At 40.5% G+C, this 18,827-nt stretch overlaps 1 gene segment (V, D, J or C); it reads left to right on the top strand.

The window, feature by feature from the left end:
- Positions 1–13,506: 13,506 nt before the first annotated feature.
- LOC141997168 (T cell receptor delta constant-like) lies at positions 13,507–17,964 on the top strand. The segment is given in 4 exon segments: positions 13,507–13,636; positions 15,789–16,067; positions 17,350–17,418; positions 17,849–17,964. Coding segments are annotated over 4 exon segments (594 nt in total).
- The last annotated feature ends 863 nt before the right edge of the window (positions 17,965–18,827 follow it).

Genomic DNA, 18,827 nt, shown 5'->3' with positions numbered 1-18,827 from the left:
GCTGCCAGAAACCAAAGGGACTCTTCTGATAGAAGACAAAGATGAAAAGTTGAACAGCGAATCATTTCAGAACCGGGCTTGCTGCAGTTCCAAGGAAGCATTCGCCCACATGGGCAGCTCCAAGTAGCAACTCATTTCTCTGGAATACAATTCTGAGAAGTGCTGAATCCCCTCTGAGGCACAAAGACAGTTTATGTAAAGAGGTTTAGCACGGTGACTGGGGGGATATACACACAGTGATACAGACACCATAGATCCCTGCACAAAAACCTTGAACAAAGCAAACACTTTTTTTCCTCAGGCAAATGTCTAGCCCTTGAGGTTTTTGACCTTTTCAGAGGAAGTTACTTGAAAAGACAGAAGAAAGAGCTGGAAAAATATTTGTTAAAGTTTTTCTTAAAAAAAAATCTTAATTAGGATTGATTCATTTACATCCCTTGCTTTTCATTTATTGTGAAGGAAAAGGGAGAGATTATCCATATGTTATTGCATTGGTTTAATAATAAAATTTTAAATACTTCTTTTACCTTTGCACATTTCTTTATATGCTGTAGAGTGCACATGCCTAATTACTCGAAACAGGGTTTTATCCTCATTAGTTAATTTAAAGAAGTAAAACATCCATAACTATTTTTATTATTTGCAAAACAGAGTGTTGCCTTGCTACATGGTCCCACATATGGCATGTTGCCATTCTTTGGGACCCCTAATCAATCCTTCTCAACCCACTGGCAGATCTTGGCTTTGAGAGATGGAATGTTTCTGAAAGCAGGACATTTTGGGAGTCAAGCATCAAAATTCTTCTGTAAGGCCCTGCTCCTACAGAAACTGAGCGTGTGTTTCAGTTTACACATTGTAATAGACCCACTGAAATGTGAATAGGGCTACTCAGCGGGACAGATCCTCAGCTGGTGTAAATTTTCATATTGGCTTCAAAAGTGCCCGGACCATTTACACCAACTGAGAATCTGCCTCAGGGTGTACAAAGTTGAGCATGTTTGTAAATCTTTTCAGGACCCAGTTTTCCATATGTTAATTGTAAAGACTCAAATAGACAACAAGAATCATGCCTCTTTGAGCCAATTTTCTTGTTCTGCAGCTAAAATACAAATTACCTTTTGCATGGAAAAGTTTTCTGATTTAGCACAAGATTACACCACAAACTGGAAATGAATAATCTAACCGAGACTCAGAATAAAATAAATAAATCCTAGCTGTTGTTTCAATTTTCTCTGGAGAGGTTTTTGCACAGCTGTGTCACACTGTGGACTGACTACTTTAACTTTCAAGGGACCAAAGTTTCTCTAATACCAAGTAAGTGACTGAACCTTAATGCTCAGGAAAGGGTGTTTTAAAACTTTACATTTAAGAAAAAGACATTTCTTAATGATTTTTGAAGGCGTATTGATGGTGAGATTAAAGTAACCCTGGGACTATGCAGGGATGCTTATTGTCTGTGCAGGTAGTGGTGGTTTTTAGCAATGCACGCTTTGGATCCAGAGACAATAGGTCCTTCTGGAAATTTGTGTGTATAAATTACCAGCTTCTGTCCGACTTTCAGTGATAATTTGACATTCCTCCTTTCTAGAAGAAAGAAATTACATGGCAAATATATTTAAAATAGTCATGTGTTGCTCTGCACTATTAATTCATTTTTTCACTGTGATCATTTCAAAATGTTCTATTGAAAAGTTTCAACATCCATATTAAGTTCATATGATCACTGTTAATAAAGGATTTTTATGATTGCATAATCAAGCACTCAAAAGTTAGGAAATGACAGAATTAAGGTTGTACGAGCAACATTAACTCTTCCTCCTTATGCTACAACTTCTAATGAAATGATCATGTGCTGTTTTTCCCCACAACCCCCATTGTTAAGTTCTTCTTCTTCTTCTTGAAATCCTGCCTTCAAATGAGACTCTGGAAGCTCAATCTATTTAGTTTATCAAAGTTTAGATTAAAAGAAGTCTATATCATGTACTTATCAAATAGGTACTCTCTATATACCACCATAGGGCAAAGATATTCATTGGTTTTAAGCCCAGAAGGGACCATTATGATAATCTTTTAATTAAATTTCAAATGCAACATTAACTTTCCAGGAGATCAAACCCCTTCTGCGCCCTCTGTCTCCATTATGAAATCAGAAAATGAGAGCATTGCTGCTTGCCTGGCGAAAGATTTCTACCCTAAAGAATTGAAGATATTCATGAATTCTGACAGTGAAACTATATATGAAGCAACATCTATCCTCACATCCAGTGGGAAATACAGTGCCGTGAAAGTTGCCAAGGTGTCTTCAAATGAACTAGTGTCTTGCGCCGTTCAACATAACAGAAAACTTATTAAGAAAACCCAAACAGCTGAGGAGCCACCAGGTATGTTTTCAGGGTTTAAAGGTGAATAAGATAATACCTTTAAGATTAATTCAAATTTTATTTATCACATAGGATCACAGGGAAAGCCAGAATGGATCAGAGCATTCATCTACTCCAGTGCTCTGTATGCTCTATACAGTATTCTGCTTCAAGGAAATTGAAAGAAATCCTACATAAAATTCTTATGTAAAAAAATGTTTTGTACCAGAAACTCTAGGGCTCATATGCTTTCTCAGAGGGAAAGACTCTCCTTGACTTCACAGCACTATGGATCGGGCTAGAAATGTGCACAGGGTGAATTTCCACCATCCTGAATTGCAAATAAGTTTAGTGGGATTATTATATATCAGTATAAATCATTTCTGTTGGGTGTGGTTTACTGTCTTTCTTTTAGATTTCACATCTCCTGCTCCTGAGCCGTGCAACATTTCAAACTCCAGTCTTGAAGGTGAGTACCCAAATGAATGATTCTGTTGCTTACAGGCAACTTGTGAGATCTGGGGGGAAGCTATTGACTTCAACATCAGCTGAGAATCTGGCCTTGCTGTGTCTGGTAATTTAAATGTAACAAACATAGGACCAGGTTGTCCAACCTTTACTCATGTTGGTGAGCAGCTATTCACGCAAGCGGTCTCACTGGTGTTTATGGGAGGAAGTGCTCAGCAGCGTGCATAGGGGTCCTGCAGTCTAGCTCTGAGAGTCCAGTCCCTGCTCCCATCGACATCAAGGGCACAGGACTGGAAAAAAAAAATCTCCCCTGTGGTCTATTGGCTCCTACACGTTGTTAACTCATATTCCACATGTGCCCATTTCCCACTAACATCAATGAAAGTTCATCACATTCGTCTTCTTCTCTAATCATTTTCCATGGCAGAAGAGAGCTGCACCTTGCCAGCTCCCCCTTCCTTACTCCTTCCCTCTAGCACAGAGATAGGCTTGGAAGGATGAGATTTTTTTACCCGTAAAGGTTCATCAATATCAGTTTCACCTCACACACAGAAACCAACAACAAAAATATTTCTACTAATAATAATGGAAATTTTCAAAGTAAGCAAAGCAACACAAGAAAAATGCTGCTTGAGAACTTATTAACGTTTGACTAAAGGGTATTTACTTTGTATATTTTGACATATGATATTGACAATCTGCATTTTAATGTTTATAAAGCTGTAACTTATTGAATCTCAAAATCTACTATTATTAAATAATTATTGCCTGACCCCCAATAATTTCATACAACTGTGAAAAATTTAAATCAATAGAAATGGAAAAAATACTTAAAACCATTGATGTTATCTGTCTAAAATATTGAAAAATAAAATTTGTATTCTGACAAGCCTATACACACAAACACAAACACACACAAACACACACACACAAATATCTTTCATCATTCTATTTGGCTTTGTGATACTATGAATTTTCATGGTGAACCCACAACATCGTTTCATATTTTGTAGACAAGAATGAGGAGAAAAGTGTGAAGATGTTATCCGCGGCTCTGCTGGCTTTGGAAATTGTGCTTGCAAAGAGCATCGTCTTCAATGTGAGCATGATTGCAAGATTAGTCTTTGAGGTACGTGATACTTTGCAGGGAGACAGGGCTCTGACATTTTTCACACTACTGTCTGCTAACAGCGCCTAGGGCAGGTCTTTTTAACATGCTAGTAAAAGGCAGATCATCATGCCTAAGTCCTGCCTAGACTAGCAGGAAGAGAAGACATAGAAGGAGAAGAATTGTTTTGTGGATAGGGGCTTGGTTTCCTTCCCTGCTCTTGCATGTTCTGTGTCAGTTTGAGCAAGTCACTTATGTTCTTTTGAATGTTCTGACTTTAGTCTCTCTCTGTCTTGGGTCTCCAGCTGCAGAATGGGAATAACAGCATTCCCCTACCTCACAGAAGGTGTCCGAAAGTTCTCAGCTATTACACTAAAGGATGTCATATTAGTACCTTAGAGTGATAGCACTCACACAGTTGCTACCATTAGTCATGAAATAGTGGTTTGCTGTGTTGATTTCAGGATATTAGAGAGACAAGGCAGGTGAGGTAAAATCTTGTACTGGACCAACTTCTGTTCGTGCAAGAGACAAACTTTTGAGCTACACAGAGCTATTCTTCGGCTCTCTTTCTCCAACAGCAGTTGGTTCAGTAGAAGATATTGCCTCACCCACCTTGTCTCTATGAAATGGCAGGACATTTCACAGAACGTTTGTGTAATCAAGGCTCCTGATTTAATCAAAGATCTCCTGTCTCTAGTGTGGATGTTCATATTTATTCGTGATGCACTAGTGCCTAGTATAGGGCCAGCTGAGGTGAGGGCTCCATTATTCTGGGCACTGCTCAGACACATGATGAGAGGCAGTCCCTGCCTCACATTGCTGACAATTGAAATACAAAAAAAAAAAAAAAAGGATAAAAGAAGGATCAATATTCCCATTTTACAGATGCAGAGAAGGTCTACGGTTACATAGGGAGTTTGTGGCGGAGCCAGGAATTGAAGCCAGATCAGAGAGTCCTAGCATGGTGCCTCCCACAGTACCATCCTTCATGGCTGGAAGTTGAAGCTAGACAAATTCAGGCTGGAAATAAGGGGCAAATTTTTTAATGTTGAGAAAAATGAACCCTTGCAACAATTTACCCAGGATCATATGGATTCTCCATCAGTGAAACTGTTTAAACCAAGAGGGGATGCTTTTCTAAAAAATCAATAGGAATTGTTCTGGGTCAAGTTCTATTGTCTGTGTTATCCAGGAGGGCAGGATCCCAATGGTCCCTTCTGGCCTACGAAAGCCTCATTCTGGAATTGGTTCACTTGTGAAAGTCCCACGGATGTCACTACAACTTCAGCACCTGTGTGATGAATATGTAATTGGGATTCGCCATGTGGAAAAGACCAAATAATTTAGCTGTAACAAAATAAATGAACATAATAATTAATAACAATGTCACTGTTGTTATTCTAGGTTTGCAAGAAGGAGCGAAGAAGGACCTGAGAAACAGTGCTAAATTTCTGTCAACTTTAATTATATATACTGCTTTCGATATTGACAATTAGTCTGTATTTGTTGTTGCTAGGAATAGATTTTTAACAAGCTAATTTTGGTAACTGAATAACAATTGTAGAGACTGGAGGAGATTTTCTATTTTAAAGTTTATTTTGTATTCCCTCAAATCTTCTCTTGCCCCGTGGAAAAAAAAAACAACAACCTGTCTTTAATACAAACCTACCATGTTTCTTAGGCTAGAAAAATACTAGAATGTCTGATAGCTAAGTTATATTGATTGTGCAAGAATTTTTGGGAGCGTAGACTTTGAAAGATGATGGTCTTTTTAAAAATGTCTTCTGATGTTTTGAATTCATGTATTTTCCTTTCCTATTTTTTATATGAAAACAATGTTTTATGTTTTGCTGGATGTTGCTTACACAATAAAAAATTGTCGCACAACAAGAGTTGTTTCTTTTAACAATATTAAATGATTTAAACCTATAAATAGAATAGAAAGAACGTATAAATGGCAGAGACTTTCCCCTCCAGAGGTGCTAGCTCCAATCCAGCTCCATGTTGTGGGGGAGACTTTCTGATTTGGGGGACCAGGGAGTGGAATATGGGCCTTTCCTCTCTAGGGGGCGTCAGCTCTGATCCAGTGCCAAGGCAGGGAGACTGGCTGACTCTGAGGGTGGGGAATGAAATACAAGACCTTTCCCGGCTCGGGGTGTTGGTTTTGATTTCACCCCAGGCCAGAGAGATTGGCTGGGGTGAGTGAATAGATACAGAGCCTTTCTCCAGTCTGGCCAAACTTTGGAGGAACTAGATGTGGAGCAAAGGCGGAAGTGAGGGAATGGGATTTAACGACTATTTTAAAAAATGAAAACAAAGAAATTAGTTAGTTTTTCCTTCTGCTACATGAATAAAATGATGCTTATTGGTTCTCAAGAATTGTTTTGTGGATAGGGGCTTGGATCTCAACCAGAGTCCATGAAACTCAGATTGTTCTGGGCGTGAGCTCATTGGCCCTCATAAAATGAGGATACGCAAATCGTGTAACTAACGGAAGGAAATTAATAAAATAAAGAAATTCATGAATCCTATTAATTGTGACTATTAAAAAAATATCTGGGTGCAGCAAAGTCAGGACTAAAGCTGAGCAAATAACTGATTTTTTGGTTCAGTGCTTGTATGAAAAATAAAAACAGAAAAGTTTCATTTTGCATTGAGCACAAATGACAGTTTTTCTCACCAAAATGAAAACATTATGTTTTGGGTTTAATACAATGATTTGTTCAACCTGAAATGAAACATTTCAGTTTAGGATGTTTTTTACCTTTATTTAAAATAGTTAAATCTACCTAACATCATTCTGATACACAAAGTCAAAGTGTTTTTGTTTCAAAAATCCCAAAATGAAACGTTTTGACTTTTTTTGGAAAGTTTTTTCTCCCTCCAGTTTTTCTGGCTGCAACTATTTGCTGAATTTGACCCATATTCATGAACAAACTTGATTGACTTGAAACTGTGTATTTTGGAGAATAAACTAGTCACAAAATCAAAAGCCCAACCCTCACCCTGCTCTAGGCAGGGCTGAGGTGCCTTAGCACAAAGGAGCTGGAGAAGCTTGCCAAGAGTCAAAGAGTTTCAGAAGCACACTGGGGATTTAGGAGTATAAATCCCATTGACTCGGAATAGAAATTGTACTTCTAAATCCGAGAGGTATTTTCTAAAATCTCAGTCTCTTCCTAGTTCTAGTCAGGGATTTTCTGCCCCGAAAAATGAGGCACTCTATTCCCCAAAGAGTTTTCAGTCCAGGAAGACTGAGTAAGAAATCCAGAATTAGAATGCCACTATTTATCATGTCTATTTTGGTCCTACCTAGAGATTGGTGCCTGATGGTGCTGGGCACTGAACATACTCAGTGAGTAACTGATATCTGGGCCCTATTGTGCTGGGAGCAGCACAGACAGAGAGTAAGAGACAGCCCCTGCCCTGAAGAGTTTATAGTCTACATAGACAAGGCAGGAAAAGGGAGGTGGAATTGGCTACCGCACAAACCAAAGTGGGCAGAGTTTTGGTACACACCTATTGTTAGGTCTGTTCTTAGTACTTTCCACCAAAGAGCTAAGCAGCATGCAGCCCAGAGTCTCTGAAACTCAGCTCACTCTGGGGTGGAGTTCATTTATCTTATAAAACAGGGGAATATGCAAATTGCATAGCCACATTTCCTGCTTAGCGCTGGATAGTCCCCTGACCCTGCAGCTCTCGGAGACACAACCCACAGCCCCTCGGGTCCGTGCAGTTACCGGCTAACCCCCTGGGACCTCTCCCCAGAGTCAGAAAGATGAAATACTGGCTCAGCATCGCATCCATTCTATTAGCTCTCAAAGGTAATTGAATTGCTAAAGACGTTGGAGGTTCTTTTATTTATGAGTCTTACTGTCTGTTTTTTCCATCCAGGAGTCCAGACAATCAATGAATTTGTGGCATCCGGTGGAGAAATTAAAATGCTTGGGGACTCTCTCCGGATCTCCTGCAAAACCTCTGGATTCACCTTTAGTTACTACAACATGAATTGGGTAAGACACGCTCCTGGGAAAGGGCTGCAGTGGGTTGCCTATATTAACCATGTCGGGGATACAGTACGTTACTCTGAGTCTGTGAAAGGGCGATTTACCATCTCCAGAGACAATTCCAGGGGCCTGCTGCATTTGCATATGACTGAGCTGAGACTTGAAGACGCTGCTGAGTATTACTGCACGTGGGACACAGTGTGCAGAAGGCAGTCGGAGCTCAGACAAGAACCTTCACTTGTGGTTGTTGGGGGAGCAGATTTCTGCTGAGGAAGCTGAAGGCCTGAACGCTAGAAAATCCTGATAGAAACAGGTGGAGACAATCCACTCTGCGTTAACAATAGTACAGGGTTACCTGCTTCCATCCACTTTCTTTCTCTGGAACTGAATACCGAGAAACATTTCCTTTTCCCCTGGCACCAGCTCTTTCCTGTCCGCTTGAGCACCCGAGTTCCCCTCCACCCCTGCCCCACAACTCTCACCAAAGGGGCTCACCTGTGCTTCATGATGGGGCAGAAGGAGATCTTGCAAGGTGTGGGGGGATGTCTCCAACATTGGCTGGGGTTAAAGAGAATATACAAGGTTTTATGTTTTTCTTGAACAGGACACAAGGACTGGGTGTTTCTGACATACTGGATGTGCCCACCTATCTATCTGGGTTGTATGCTATGTTTTGTAGCCGTGTTGGTCCCAGGATATTAGAGAGACAAGGTGGATGAGGACACATCTTTTATTGGACCAACTTCTGTTGGAAAGTGAGACAAGTTTTTGAGCTACCAGACCTGCGGAAGAGCTTTGGGTAGCTCAAATGCTTGTCTCTGTCAACAACCGAAATTGGTCCAAAAAAAGATATTACCTCACCCACCATGTCTCTCTCCCTACCGAGTGGCTATTATAATGTAAATAATGAATACTAGTACTTGCGCTTTGAGCTGTTAATAAAAACTATACAGGACCCGGACGGCAACACCCTTAATCAGGCTGAATAGTTCCAGTGAAGGAAGGTGGCTATTTTGGGGATAAAGTACTACTGAATGTAGAAGGATCACAGTGTGACCCAGAGTAATGGACAGACCTTCTCCCAAGCAGCTTACATCTTGAACAGACCAAAAAAACAAGAAAAGAAAAGAAAAGAAAAGAAAAGAAAAGAAAAGAAAAGGGGAGTGGGACCAGGCTAGGACAGAAGGCAAAGTAGTCAGCCCATGGGAACCTGAGCCCACCTGTGGTTAACTCCATGAATATTATTTTTCCCCCTCAGTCAAGCAACACCAAACTGTGGTATATAAAATGCTGGTTCTCCTGGGCTGGAGTTCATCTGACTTTTATAAAATGGAACCTGTGCAAAATGCACAACTGAACTTCCCGTTTAAAGCCTGTGATTCCCCTGACACTGCAGCTGTTGGAGAGAAAATCTACACAATCTGCATTCCCCTGTGTCCGTGCAATTAACAGCAAATTCCCCTGAAAACTCTCCTCAGAATCAGAGATATGCTATTATGGCTCCGTATTGCATCCTTTCTATTGGTTCTCACAGGTGATTTAATCCCTACGGACATGGGAGATGCCCAAGTATTATTAGAGAAGTCTTAATGTCTCTTTTTTCTACCCAGGGAGTCAGTCAAAATTAGAAATTGTGGCGTCTGGTGGAGAAGTTAAAATGCTCGGGGGCTCTCTCCGGATCTCCTGCAAAACCTCTGGATTCAGTTTTGATGATTATGGGATGACCTGATACCCTATATGCTTGGAAAGGGACTGGAGTGAGTATCAACCATTAGCTATTGGGCTGGAGATACAAAAAATTACGCTGATTCAGTGAAAGGCCAATTCACCGTCTCCAGGGACAATCCCAGTAACCTGCCGTATTTGCACATAACTAACCTGAGACCTGAAGATGCTGCTGAGTATTACTGCATGTTGGACACAATGAGTGCCAGGCAGTCTGCGCTCAGACGAGAATGGTTTTTACTGCAGAAGATTTCTGCCGTGGAGGCTGAAGACCTGAACAGTAGCAAATCCCAAAGGAAACCAGCTCAGACAATCCTCTCAGCTTTAACAATAGTAACAGGTTACCTGGTTCCATCCACTTTCTTCCCTGACCCTGGATCCTGGATTCCTTCCCCTAGTACCAGCTTTCCCCTTGTGGCAACCTTCATTCCCCTGCTCCATCCACTCTTAGTCTTCTGCAGTAAAAACCAACAGAAACCAAGGCCTCTCACCACCTGGCCTTGTAGGGACTCCTGCCAAAGGAACTTAATTGTGCTTCAAAATGGGGGCAAAGGGAGGTCTTGGAAGATGCATGGGGATGTGTCCACATGGGAGAGGGGACAGAAAGAACATGCAATGTATTAGTGGGTTTCTTAAACAAGATGGCAAGGACTGGTGGGCTTTGCCATATTAGATGTGACCTGTGCAGGCCTCTATCTACTTAGTCATCTAATATAAACAATACAGAGTCGTGCTTGTGCTTTGTTCTGTTAAAACAAACAAACGCCACAGAGGGCCAGCCTGCAATAGCCTTACCTGGGTGAGTTGTTCCCCCGAAGGCAAGGTGGTGGCTTGTGGAATAAGGAACAACTTATTGTAAGGATACCACAATGTGACCCATAGCAACAGACAACCCTGAAGAGCTTGGCTTTTAAATGGGAAAACCAAATAAATAGACAAAGGGAAAGGGAGCAAGGTACAAAATAAAGCAGGGGTTCTCAACCTTGGACTGCAGCTTGTTCAGGGTAAGCCCCTGGTGGGGCCACGAGATGCTTTGTTAACCTGAGCATCCGCAGGTTCGGCCACTCCCAGCTCCCAGTGGCCACGGTGTACTTGCATATGACTACCCTTAGATGTAAAGACCCTGCTGAGTGTTACTGCATGTGGGACACAGTATGCAGAAGGCAGCTCAGACAAGAACCTGGACTTGTGGTTCTTAGCAGAGCAGATTTCTGCTGGAGAAGCCAGAAAATCATGGTAGAAAAAAGCAGAGAAATTCCAGTTTTCTTGAAGGAAAAGAAAGAAAAAAATTAAAGAAACTCTGGGTCCATCTGTGTAAGAGAAATTTCATTTGCATGCACATCTATTCAGGGTTTGGTGTGCAATGAATAGGTACATGCAAATGTGAATGCCTTATACATTGGATTTTACTGAAGAATCCAGATTAAGAACTAAAAAAATGGGTCTTTTTAGACTCTAAAATGATGACTCTCATTATATCTTGCTTTATACATTGGGATGCAAATTGGGGCTGATAATTTAGGGCTAATTTTAGCCACTATACCATATTCATTATGGGCCAGATTTCCCAATGTACGTAGATCCCTACAGATGCAGATGGGAGTCAGGTGATAAATATCTTTGAGGATCCAGGTCCTAGTGAGATTTTTAAAGAGTCTAAGTAGGTTAGGCAGCTAACTGCTATTTAAATCAAAACTATTTAGCATCTAGCCTATTTAGACACCTTTGAAAATCCCATTAGATGTCTATCTGCATCTTTAGGCATCTAAGTACATTGGAAAATCTGGCCACATGGTTAGGATTTTCAAAGGAGCCTAATGAGTTTGGTGCCCAACTCGCACCTTTGATAATGCCATCCAAAATGAGATTAGTTGAGAAGTACAGTACAATATGAGCAAGGGCTGGGGCGGGGGAGGAAGAACAGAACTGGAAGCTTAAACATTTCAGATTGTGAAGACAGAAGATATCTATGGATTCTTTTATCTCTATAGACCTCCATTGTGAAGTTCATAAAATCAAATATTTAACCACAAACATCAAGGTGGGTATTTTTAAAGTGAGTTAGGCACCTTAATCTCATTGAAATCCAATAGGAGTTGGGTGCTGAACTCACTTATGCCCTAGAAAATTTATCTAAGGTATTTATATGGGTCACATTAGCATAGTATCTGTTTTAACATATTTATCCTCACAGTGCTCCTGTCAGTAACCCCGTGAAGCTCTAATGCTTGTACTTTCCACCAGCAGAAGCTGGTCCAATAAAAGATTATCTCACCTACTTTGTTTCCCTCATACCCTGGGGCCAACACGGCTACAACAACACTGCAAGTTACTCCCAGTCGGCACATGGGAAAATGAGGTATAAAGAGCATGAGGGTATGTTTCTCAAAAGTACCAAGTGATTTAGGAGCCTCTAGGTCCCATTTTCAAAAGTATCTTTTAAAATCAATCCTATGCTTGGTTCAGTCAGAATCTCCACCTCTCAGGTTCTCCTGAATTCTCTCCTTTCAATAAGAGTTTGTTGGCATTTGTTGTTTGCAAGTCTCATCTCATCTATGTATTTTGGTTTCCCAGCTAAGAGCAAGTATTTGTTCAGAGTCAGAGAAAAGAGTCTCTGGGTGGATTAGTGTGAAAACGTTTTAGAAAAGCCTTTGAATTTACAGTTTGTTTAATCTGGTTCCAGAATACGTGTATCAAAAGAGTCAGCACAGCATGGGAACATTGCTTCCAGAACTTCACACGACAGATCATAGAACTGGTCTAGAGAACGTTACACCGACAACAGGCTGTCAGGCTTCTCTGCCCATGAGCAGCTGATACCACTTCCTCTTTCTCACACTGGGACCTAAAAGGACAGATTCCAGATCTGGTGTAAACTGTGCTATGGCAGTGTACAGCAGACGAGGGACTAGCCCCAATCGTAAAATCCTCGGGAAAAGGATACGAGAGTCTCAAAGCCATTTTCTTTTTAAAAAATCTCAGTATTAGAAGTGTTTGGGAAGACTCTCCCAGGTTAGACAAAGTGCTCAGCTGTAATTCTATCTGATACTTTTAAACTAAATAATTTGGAATTGATGGGCCAGTTTCTCAAGGGGCATAAATCATCAGAGCTCCATTGACTTCACCACAGCTGTGCTGATTTACAGCAACCAGAGTTCTGGGGTAAAATTTTCAAAAGACACCTAATGACCTAGAAGTCTAAGTCCCATTTTCAAAAATGTATTTAGGCACTTTAAGATGCCGATAGGTGCCTAGTGGGATTTTCAAAAACACTTAAGCAATTTAGGCAGCTAACTGCCATTAAAATGAATGAGAGTTAGCTGCCTAACTCACTTAGGTGTTTTTGAAAATGTGACCCTGAAAGTGCTAAGTCATTTTTGAAAATGATACTTAGGCTTAGATAGTTTTGACTTTTTTACCCTTGGTCTGATATCTTCAAAATGAATATACTGTGGCCTTGGTAAGAGGCAGAAAGCACATGGCTTTTTATGGTTAATTTGAAAAATTCAAACGGAAGGAATGACTCAACTAACTTTTTAAGAGAATCTCCCCTCAGATATTTTGTTTTGGGATGGGTAAAGGCAGTAATACAAGACATGGAAGGGAAGAACAGTCACTTTTCCTAGGAGAGTGGTGAATGTGTATGTGAAAGGACTGGACTAGTTAATTAACAAGATTAATATTTATCTTGTGCTCTCCTTTGCTTGGTCTGACAATTCAATGGCTTACTATACTCAATAAGGAGATGTAAAGATATTTGCATAGATTTTTAGGAGCATACTTTATTTTGCTCAATAAAATTGATCCTTCCTGCTGCAGCAAACTGAATTAAATCGGAATGAATGGAGTTTTGAGAAGTCACCTCCCTTCATACCCTGCCACAGCCATAGAGAGAGACGACAACTTTGTAAAGAAGTGTATCACTGTGGAGTTTGACTCTCCTGGGACGAAAGTTACAGTAGATCCAAGTAAGTTCTTGAAGTAAACCATTTAAACATGGAAAGAGAATTCTTATACTCTATATGTTATTAGAATCTGAAAAATCACAATGTATTAATTTTTAAAATCTAAATATTATACATTCCTGTTTTATGAAGCCATCTTTACATGATTACAAATAACTGTGTGTCTGGGGAACTATGTTTTAGTAAAATGGATCCAAATCCTCAGCAGGTTTGAACCAGCATTCTTTCACTAAGTCACTGCAGCCAGACACCTCACTGGTGTAAATTGGCTGTAGATCCATTGGAGTCAGTGGGCCAGATCCCCAGAAGGCATGAATCGTCTGTAGCACCATTTGCATTGGTGGGCCAGATCCCCAGCTAATGTAAACTGGCATAGCTCCATAGAGGTCAATGGAACACTGTGGCTTTATAGTACCTGAGGATTTGGTCCATTATGATTAGAACTTGAAGATATGATTGGAGTTAAGATGAGAAGTTTAGTTCTGTGTCAGTTCATTCTTTGCTGGGCTCATTCTTTGCCTGCACATTATCTGGAATTATTGCTGTCACGTTGCTGTCTCATATTTATATCCCGTGACAAAATGCAAAACTCTCTTCCAGTGTGGGTGATGGTTTGACATCTCTAATCTGTAGCACAGAAAAATCTTATAGCAGGTACTTTTGTTTTCTAATATAAATTGATATAATTACCATTTTCCTAGGGAGCATATTCCATAGTCTCTTTGTTCTCCGTGTGAGCATTATAGTTAATTACCCAGACAAAAAATATTTTCTTAATTTATCCAAGTTTCCTCTCACTAGATTCCTATAAAAATCCTGAACATTTTTCTTATTCCCACCCATGTTGGGGAGTCCCTTTGTCTGTTTTCAAAGGGTTATCACTTCCTCCCTTAGTTTTTGCTTAGCCATGCCGTACACACGTCTACTTCTTCTTCTTCTTCCATCCAGTGTCAACAATCAAGATCCCAGCCCAACCAATGGGACTTGTGCTATAGACTAGACAAAGTTGTAGGAAAAAGGAATGGCCATTACCCCCATTTTACAGATGGGAAAAGAAAGCACAAGAGAGGTTGGTCTGGGACTAAGGCAATCTTGGTTCTAAAACTTCCTCTGACATTGACTTGCTGTGTGGTTTGGTGAAGTGACTTCATCCCTCTGTTCCTCAGTTTCCAATCTGTAAAATGATGCTAAAAGTTCATTAATTCACAGGTCTATTTTCACAAAATGGGATTCTTTTACTTTAACTTGAGTTAGGTCAGAGTCCAATTTATGAATATATCTAAGGTGCTTAGATACTACTTCCATATAAGAAGATACATCATCTGAGCTCTGTAATAAAGGTGGAATGCCTAGCAACTTCACTTTTGGGTGTTGTGCTATCAAAGGGTCAAATTCCACCCACAGTGACATGCACATTACCACATCAAATTCAATAGATGTGCACCTGCATAAATAAAAGCAGAACTTGGACCCCTTCATGCCTCAGCAATCTGCAGCACAGAAAAGATATCTGTTATACAGATGATCATAGACCCAAGATATGCTTTTGTTCAAAAGAGGTTTCCTGCCAAATAGATATACCCCCCCAACAGCTCAAGCTGTTTTATGCTCTGCCACAACATAAAGCCATCTTAAATTAATTAAGTTGGGCTTGTGGCTGCTTTGGGTTGCTGGAGTGATGCAAAGAAGGTAGAGTTTTAAATAGAAAGAAACACATTTTCTTTCTTCACCTTTGAATTTGTTCATGAAATCAGAGAACTGAACTTGAAAACGCTGAAGTAGAAATTCAGTTACCAACTCTGCATGTGTATATGAAGATGCTGCAGACATTAAATTTGGAGTTTTAGGCCTTCATTCTTGAAAGTGACTCGTAATTTTGGGTGCCCAACTTGGGACCGCATAAGTAGGACTGATTTTCAGAGGGTGGATGGTGCATATATTTTGAATGAGGCCTCCTTAAGGTGTCCTAAATTGGGGAGCCAAAAACTGAAGCCCACCAAATTACAAATCAATTTAAAAGATCTCGGCCCTAACCTTAACCTCAGCACCTAACTGTAAAATGTTCTGTGTGATTTCTTTTCATGAGAACGGTGACACTTCAGAGTTGACCTTTTCCACTGGCACACATAACAACATGATCAATTCCTTCTTTCAGATAACCCAACACCTTCTCAGCCTTCTCTCGTGATTTTGAAATATGAAGACTCCAGTGGTTCAACAGCTTGTTTAGCAAGGGATTTCTACCCACCCGAACTGAAGATGTCCATGAATACTGACAGCCCGGTTCTATATGAAACCATTGAGCCTGTCCTCTCATCCAGAAAATACCATGCCATAAAGGTTGTCAACATTACATCGAACCAAGATGTGCATTGCTCAGTACAACACCACAACAAAAAGTTTAATAAAATTCTCGCCTCAGAGAGACCACCAGGTATGGTGTTATGGATCAGAGAAGAATGACCCCTAGTAAATTCTTTAACACTGGCTGAGATCCTCAGCTTGCATAAACCACTGTTGTTTCATTGAAGTGACACTGATTTTCAACAGCTAAGGATAGGCTTTTAAGACCAGAAGGGAGCATTATGATCATCTTATTTGAGTTCCTGCATAACCCAGGCCAGAGAAGTCTGTGCATCAGTTCCTGCACTGGAGGGAATGAGTCTTCCCTACTCTGTTGGTTAGCACTTGTGGGCAGACATCGATTCTCAATTTTCTGTGTCCAATTTAGATTTTTTTACCTGCATAAGGGATTTGTAAATTAGCTACTCTCATCCCCTAATCGTCTTTGAAAATCTGATACTCCATGTGATGATGAGTTTATCACCTCCCTTGGTAATACCCACAATTTAATTACCCACACTGTAGAGAAGTTGCGTTATATTTCCAGTTTGATATTATTGACTTGGAGAAAGCTTTTCAAAAGTACCTAAGGGCCCGATTTGCAAAGGTATTACTGTGTCTAAAGATAAAGATTGGTCTCTAGTGGGATTTTGCAACAGCACCTAATAGGTTAGATGCCTGAATCCCACTGAAAGCCAATGGGACTTAGGCTCTTAACCAGTTTATGACCTTTTAAAAATGCCACTCGATGTCTACCTCCATCTTTAGTTGCTTACCTTTCAAATCTGGCCTTTTTAAGCCTAAACTCCATTGACGTTCAATGAAACTTCGGCTTCCAAATGTCTATATCTCTTTTGAAAATGGGACTTAGGCTCCTAAATCAAATAGGGACAGTTTTTAAAAGGTATTTAGCCATTTACAGATGCACCCAGCAGAATTTTCAAATGCACCTAGATTCTTAATTTCTACTGATATCCACTTTCGAAAATCCCTCTAGGTGCCTAGTTGCAAGGTAGCTAAGTATCCTTAAAGACCTGTGAAAAATTTACCCTATATTTTCTTCTGTTTTTGTCTCCTATGCCAGAAATCTTCTCCCTGTATAGGTACTTTTAGAGTGCGAGCACATCACCCGTTAATATTCTTTTAAATAAGTGAAATAGATACAAACTGGGAGATAATCTTTCAGGGCCTCAGCCCCAGCTGATGTAAACTGGAGTGGCTCCACTAAGTCAAAAGTGCTGCACCTATTTACATGGGCTAAGAAACTGGATCTCGGTCCAGAAACTTAACTGAATCAAAAATCTCAGACATTTCCTTTGTTCATCATGGAAGGTGTGTGTTCATCACTTGTGTTTCATTTTCTTTCTCTTCAGCTTTAACAACTCCTGGACCTACCACAAGCTCAGTTGAGATCTGCAGAACATCAACTCCTAGCCCCCAAGGTTAGTTTGAAAATAAGTGAAATTTTAGGACTTGATTCACTGTTGAGTTATTCCAGTTCTATATCATTGTAACCCCATTGATTTCAATGAAGTTACACCAGTGTCAACTTGTATTTCAGTGGTGAATCAAGCCAACAGACCAGACCTTCAAATGATGTAAATCTGTGTAGCTTCCATTGGCTTCTATTCCAGTTGAGAATCTGGCCCGAAATGTGGCTTGACTCACTGAAAACTATTAGTGATCTGAACCATGTAAAAAAATGTCCTTTGCCATCTGCTCTGAACATCTGCTATCCTAGAGTCTGATTTCCAGTGCACATTCTGCACTGTTTCTACACCTGCAAAACTGTATCGGTTTGTTTACCACATTGTTTTTGTGCTGATATCAAATTGCCACTTCAAAGCCACAATCTCTCTTGCACTTTTGCAGATGAAGATATGGAGAAAATGAATGCGCTGTCTATCACTGTGCTGGGCTTGAGGGTGTTGCTAACGAAAAGCATTGCCTTGAATATGCTCCTGGTCACTAGATACCTTTATTTCTGAGGTAAGAACTGAGGGTCAGTGGGGTTTATGGCAGTGCATAGACCTTTTTATGCCCTCCAAAGAGGTGTGCATTACACACAGGGGGAAAAGGTTGTTCAGACTCCATTGTCCACCCTCCCATCCTCTTTTACAAATGAAGAAACGAGGCCTTGAGGTTCAATCACTGATTTTAGGTTTTAGAGATCTGGGTTCAAGTCCAGGTATTCCCTACATTAATTTAGGCAAGATACAAAAAGCCATATTTTAGAGGCTTTTAAGCACATATGCACCTAACAGGTTTTTCAAAAGGAGTAGGTGCCTAACCCCCAGCGTGCTTTTGGAAGTCCCAAAAAGCACCTATTTTCATCCTCATGTGGCAAAATACCTTTAAAAATCTGGCCCTTAGGATGGAAATTTGAAAGGGGTTTTAGGTTCCCTGGAAAACCTCAGAATTAATCTCTCTGCATTCAGACTGCAACAGGTTGCAGAGAGATTCCTAGGCTGGTCAGGGGAATGGAGGGCCTATTTTATGAGCGGAGAGGAGATTAAAAGAGCTTGTCTTGTTTAGCCTAGCAGAATGAAGGCTGACAGAGGATCGGATTGCTCAGGAAGGTAAACACCATCCAGGGAGAAGGGCTATTGAAGCCAAGGGACAGGGCAGGCACAAGAACAAATGACCATGAATATATTTAGGCTGGAAAGTAGAAGAAGGTTTCTAACCATCACAGGAGGGAAGTTGTGGAACAGCCTCCCAAAAGGAGCAATTCGGGCAAACAACTAGCTTAAAGATGGAGTTTGGTATGTTTATGAATGGGATTATATGATGGCATTGCCTGGGATAGCAAAAGGTTGGATTTGATGACCCAGCAAGGCCCTTCCTGTCT

The sequence above is a fragment of the Natator depressus genome, chromosome 13, assembly GCF_965152275.1.
Source record: "Natator depressus isolate rNatDep1 chromosome 13, rNatDep2.hap1, whole genome shotgun sequence".
In the NCBI taxonomy this organism is placed as follows: Eukaryota; Metazoa; Chordata; order Testudines; family Cheloniidae; genus Natator; species Natator depressus.
The sequence above is the reverse complement of the archived record's forward strand: the minus strand, read 5'-3'. Positions and strand labels throughout refer to the sequence as shown.